General features: G+C 46.5%; 1 protein-coding gene across 1 annotated transcript; it reads left to right on the top strand.

The window, feature by feature from the left end:
• The first annotated feature begins 1272 nt into the window (after positions 1-1272).
• LOC144485745 (uncharacterized) lies at positions 1273-5169 on the top strand. The gene is made up of 2 exons (XM_078203850.1): positions 1273-2087; positions 4344-5169. The coding sequence occupies exons 1-2, from the start codon at positions 1273-1275 to the stop codon at positions 4879-4881; spliced, it is 1353 nt and encodes a 450-aa protein (XP_078059976.1). The 3' UTR covers positions 4882-5169.
• The last annotated feature ends 1087 nt before the right edge of the window (positions 5170-6256 follow it).

The following is a 6256-nucleotide window of genomic DNA, read 5'->3' as shown; positions in this document are numbered from 1 at the left end:
GGAAAGGGGGAAGAAAAGAAAGTGTTTTACTCACAGATGTCGGCGACAGGAGGAAGTTTTAGGTTTTCTGAAGCTCAATCTTCATTCACTCAAAGCCCGTGCTCTGATTGGCTGGAGGACAAGAGTCCTTCCAGTCCTCCAACTCTTCCCATTGGTCAAAACCTAAGCTTGCAGGTCAGGGAGGGTGGGCACTGCCCCACACATACACAGGTTCCCCTCTCCCTTTGGACATGCGCAGTCCCTGGCCTGGGGGAGGGGGAGGTCACCGAGCGGCTTCTCAGTCTGGCTGGTGCCGTCAGCCAGTTGCCTGGAAACCTTGGCTCCAGGAGATGCAGGGAGAGGGGGTGAGTGGGCGGGGCTCCCGGGCCTGCACACTGGAACCCGGAGACGTCACCGCAGAGCACAGTGATTCCTATTGGCTGATTCAGGCAGGGTTCCATTGTGACGTCACAATGCGGAAGTTGTCCAATGAGCTTCAGAGTGAAACTTCCTCCTCTGGGCAACATCTGGGAGGAAATCAATGTTTCCCCCTTTCCATTTCTTTTCTCATTCTGGGGGAAATTGGGGACTTGCAGCAACTGAAGGGAAAGGAAGTGAATCCAGTCGGTTTCTTCCACACATTATTTGTCCACTGATATCGACATATATCTGTCTGGCAGCCTGCAGGTACATTTTCAGCTCTCTGTGTCCAGGGTAGGACAGGAAGCAGTGAGCATGGATCTGTCAATCAGCTTCAATCAGCACCTTCAGGAGAATTGGGAGGGTGAATATTAGATACAGCAGAGTGAGAATGGAGGGAGAGTGTGTGGGATGGAGATTTACAGCTTTTGGGGAATGAGAGAGGAAAGAATGTTCCATAGAAACTAGAATTGTCTGTTCTGAATTTCTATCCTGTGCTGACACTGATGACTTTTGTAAATTCCTTTTGCAGGATATCAGAAGGTGACGATTTAAAGATGAATATCAAACCAAACTTCACATCAAAATCTAACATAGTCACTCAGTTCATTGGGACCTGAATATCATCGATCTTTGAATCTGGAATGGAAATATTTCTCTGCTCTGTCTGCTTCAGGAGATTTTAAACATCAGTGTGACTGGAAAAGCACCGAGACACACACACACTGAAACATGCACACACCTGAGTGACTGTGGAAAGAACTTTAACCAGTTAAACAGCCTGAAAATACATTGCAGCAGAGAGACTGCACCCATGTTATGTTGTAACTGAACTGATTGTCAAGCCTGGAGAGTCACAAGGACACCCGCACCATGGAGAAATTGTGTAAATGTGGGGACTGTGGGAAAGGATTCAGGTTCCCATCTGCACTGGAAACTCATCGGCGCAGTCACACTGGGGAGAGACCATTCACCTGCTGTGCGTGTGGGAAGGGATTCACTCGGTTATCCCATTTACAAACACACCAGGGAGTTCACAGTGGGGAGAGGCCATTCACCTGCTCTGTGTGTGGGAAGGGATTCAGTCAGTTATCCAACCTGCTGAAACACAAAGTCACTCACACTGATGAGAGACCCTTTAAATGCTCTGACTGTGGGAGTGGTTTCAAATGCTCTGGAGATCTGGTGTCCCACCAGCGCATTCACAGTGAGGAGAGACCGTTCAGCTGCTCTCACTGCACAAAGTGGTTTAGAACATCATCCAACCTGCGGGAACACCAGCGCATTCACACCGGGGAGAGGCCGTTCACCTGCTCTGTGTGTGGGAAAGAGTTCACTCGGTTGAACAATCTGTTGACACACCAACGGGTTCACACCAGAGAGAGACCCTACACCTGCTCTGTGTGTGGGACGGGATTCACTCAGTTGCCCAACCTGTTGAGCCACAAGGTCACTCACACCCAGGAGAGACCCTTTAAATGCTCTGACTGTGGGAGTGGCTTCAAAAGCTCTCGGGAACTGATGGTCCACCAACCCATTCACACTGACGAGAGACCGTTTAGCTGCTCTCACTGCTCAAAGAGGTTTAGGAGGTCATCCACACGGCGGAGACACCAGCGGGTTCACACCGGGGAGAGACCATTCACCTGCTCTGTGTGTGGGAAGAGATTCAATCGATCATGCAACCTGCAGAGACACCAGCGAGTTCACAAGTGATTCCAGGGGTTGGATTCTGCTGTTGGTGAAGTGGGAGGGTCGGACAGATTCTTTCTGCTGGACTGGCCGGTCTCACGACTTTGCCTCCAGTGGGCTGATGCTCTTTGAGCCTGGGAGAGCACATTTCCACTGAAATGATCCACAAAAGCTGATCAAGGACATTTATTTTATCCTGGATAGTAAATAGTGCTTTTCCTGCCACTACAGGTAGATCTGAAATAAACACAGAAAGAACTGGAAAAACGCAGCAGGTCTGGCAGCATCTGTGGAGAGGTAAACAGAGTTAATGTTTCACATCCAATGTAACTCTACTTCAGAACCAAAGAGAGGGAGAAATATAATGAGTTTGGTGTTGGTGGGAAAGGGGGAGAGTCATGTGGATGGTCAAAGAACCACTACAAAATTAATTTTTGAATTCCATAATGGCAATATTAGCTTTTAAAAGCAATGGTGACTAAGAATTAGGCATGCTGGGATTTTTGGTCAACTTATAATTAAAAACAGATGCAGGCTGCAGAGTTACTGTGAGCGATGACCTGGTCTGGGAACTGTGACCTGAAGCTTCCTGTGTTGACCAAATGAACAAAGAACAAAGAAATTTAAGCACAGGAACAGGCCTTTTGACCCTCCAAGCCTGCACCAACCAGACTGCCCGACTGAACTGAAACCCCCTACCCTTCCGGGGACCATATCCCTCCATTCCCATCCTAGTCATGTACTTGTCAAGACCTCTCTTAAAACTCACTACCATATCCGCTTCACTACCTCCCCCGGCAACGAGTTCCGGGCACCCACCACTCTCTGTGTGATAAAAAACTTGCTTCGTACATCTCCTTTAAACCTTGCCCCTCGCACCTTAAACCTATGCCCCTAATAATTGACTCTTCCACCCTGGGAAAAAGCTTCTGACTATCCACTCTGTCCATGCTTCTCATAATATTGTAGAATTCTATCAGGTCTCCCCTCAACCTCCATCGTTCCAGTGAGAACAAACCAAGTTTCTCCAACCTCCTCTCATAGCTAATGCCCTCCACACCAGGCAACATCCTGGTAAATCTTTTCGATACCCTCTCCAAAGCCTCCATATCCTTCTGATAGTGTGGCGACCAGAATTGAACACTATATTCCAAGTGCAGCCTAACTAAGGTTCTATAAAGCTGCAACATGACTTGCCAATTTTTAAACTCAATACTCTGTCCGATGAAGGCAAGCATGCCGTATGCCTTCTTGACTACCCTCTCCACCTGCATTGCCACTTTCAGTTTCCCCAGGAAATAGAAACTAGAAGCAGGAGTTGGCCATTCGGCCCTTTGCGTTTACTCCACCATTCATTATGATCATGGATGATCATCAAATTCAATATTGTGATTTCCTCCCCATATCCCTTGATGCCTTGAACCTCAAGAGCTCGATCTAATTTATTCTAGAAATCACACAGCGTTTTGGCCTCAACTACTTTCTGTGGTAGTGAATTCCGCACATTCACCACTCTCTGGGTGAAGACATTTCTTCTCACTTCATCTCTTTTCTTCAAACTATGACCCCCTAGTTCTGGATTCACCACCATCGGGAACATCGGGAGATGGCTGACATTGAAGGAGACAGTGAATATAGGACAGAGATACATCTAATGTTGTTACATGGTACAGATTAGATATATTATTTATGGTTCTGTAATAAAATACATTTATTATTTCTAGCCTTGTAATATGCCACTGTAGCTACATTATAGAATGAGAGAGGAAAGAATGCTCTGTAGAAACTCGAATTGTCTGTTTTGAGTTTCTATCCTGTTCTGGCAGTGATGACTTTTGTAAAATCTTTTCCAGGATATCAGAAGGTGAGGATTTACAGACAGAAATCTCGAACCAAACGTCACATCAACATCTGACAGAGTCGCTCAATTCATTGGGAGCTGAGTATCATCGGCATTTGAATCTCGAAGGAGAAATGTTTGTCTATTTTGTCTGCGACAGAAGATTTTAAACATCAGTGTGACTGGAAAAGCACCGAGACACACACACATCTGAGTGAGAGTGTTTCAGCTTTAACTAGTTACACAGTTTTTCAAAACATTACCCTTTGGAACCTGGAAAGACGCTACACGTGTTGTGTGTGTGTGGACACCTCAGTTGATTCTTGAATATGGAGAGACACAAGGACACCTGTACCATGGAGAAACCATGGAAATGTGCGGACTGTGGGAAGGGCTTCATTACTCCATCAAGTCTGGAAAGTCATCGACGCATTCACACCGGGGAGAGGCCGTTTACTTGCTCTGACTGTGGGAAGGGATTCACTCAGTTATCCCACCTGCGGACACACCAGCGAGTTCACACAGGGGAGAGGCCTTTTATCTGCATTGACTGTGGGAAGGGATTCACTCAGTCATCCAACCTGCTCGGACACCAGCGAGTTCACACTGGAGAGAGGCCATTCATCTGCACTGAGTGTGGAAAGGGATTCAGAGATTCATCCACTTTGCAGAAACACCAGAGAGTTCACACTGGGGAAAGACCATTCACCTGCTCTGATTGTGGGAAGCGATTCCGAGATTCCTCCACCCTGGTGAGACACCATCAGTTTCATACCGGGGAGAAACCGTTCATCTGCTCTGACTGTGGGAAGGGATTCACTCAGTTATCCACCCTGCAGACACACCAGCGAGTTCACACCGGGGAGAGACCATTCACCTGCTCTCAGTGTGGGAAGGGATTCACTCGGTCAACATCCCTGCTGAGACACCAGCGGGTTCACAATTGCTGACACGGGTTGGATTCTGCTGTTAATCACATCCAGGACTGAACCATGTTCATTCTGACAGTTGGTGAAGTGGGAGGGTCGGAGGGTTTCTTTCTGCTGGACTGGCCAGTCTCCCAACTTTGTTTCCAGTGGGCTGATGCTCTTTGAGCCTGGGAGAGCACATTTCCACTGAAATGCTCCACATACGCCGATGAAGGACGTTTATGTTATCCGGTTGTAAATAATGTGTTTCCCCCCCTACTACATGCAGGCCTAAAATAAATGCAGAAAGAACTGAAAAAATGCAGCTCGTGGAAAAAAATATCCTGGAGCAAAAGAGAAAGGGAGAGGTAATGGTTGTTGTAAATAAATAAAGCATTGGTCCAGAGTAAGTTTAATGGCTGAATAAAGGACAGCCCTCCATATATCTCTCCAGATAAGGCAATTGAAGCCTGATCCACACACACGTGTATGGTCTCTCCCCGCTGTGAATGGTGCGATGTTTGTTCAGGATGGGTAACCAGTTAAAGTTCTTTCCATAGTCAGTGCACTGGAACACTCTCACTCAGGTGTGTTTGTATGTATGTGTTGGTGTCTTTACAGTCACACTGATGTTATCATTTGAAACCCCATTTGGGGTGGCCTTGGAAAGGGTTCAGAGGAGGTTCACAAGAATGATTCCTGGAATGAAGAGCTTGTCATATGAGGAATGGTTGAGGACTCTGCATCTGTACTCGGAGTTTCGAAGGATGAGAGGGGATCTTATTGAAACTTACAGGATAGTGCGAGGCCTGGATAGAGTGAACATGGAGAGGATGTTTCCGTGAGTAGGAAAAACTAGAACTAGAGGGCACAAGCTCAGACTAAAGGGACAATCCTTTAAAACAGAGATGAGGAGGAATTTCTTCAGCCAGAGAGTGGTGAATCTGTGGAACTCTTTGCCACAGAAGGCTGTTGAGGCCAGGTCATTGAGTGTCTTTCAGACAGAGATAGATAGGTTCTTGATTAATAAGGGGATCAGTGGTTATGGGAAAAAGGTTGAGAAAAATATCAGCCATGATTGAATGGCAGACAGACGCGATGGGCCGAGTGGCCTAATTCTGCTCCTATGCTTTATGATCTAAACCGACAGAACAGAGAAACATTTCTCCTCCTAGATTCAAAGCCGATGATGTTCTGGTCGCAAGGAATCAAGTGACTGTCAGATCTGTACGTGAAGTTGGAGATTTCTGTCTGTAAATCCTCACCTAATATCCTGTAAAAGGTGTTTGCAACAGACATCACAGTCAGTACAAGATAGAAATTCAGAACAAACAATTCTAGTTTCTATGGAACATTATTTCCTCTCTCATTCCCCAAATCTGTAAATCTGAATCCTTTTTATTTATTAGTGGGAGAA

This window comes from Mustelus asterias, unplaced genomic scaffold (genome assembly GCF_964213995.1).
Source record: "Mustelus asterias unplaced genomic scaffold, sMusAst1.hap1.1 HAP1_SCAFFOLD_216, whole genome shotgun sequence".
Taxonomy (NCBI): Eukaryota; Metazoa; Chordata; class Chondrichthyes; order Carcharhiniformes; family Triakidae; genus Mustelus; species Mustelus asterias.
Note: the sequence above shows the minus strand (reverse complement) of the source record. Positions and strands in the feature narration are given on the sequence as shown.

Bases quoted from the DNA above. Each gene is read 5' to 3' on its own strand.
- LOC144485745 (XM_078203850.1), top strand. From the start codon at position 1,273: ATGGAGAAATTGTGTAAATGTGGGGACTGTGGGAAAGGATTCAGGTTC. The intron at 2,088-4,343 runs GCAGAGACACCA...TACTCCATCAAG, and splicing joins TTCAATCGATCATGCAACCT to TCTGGAAAGTCATCGACGCA.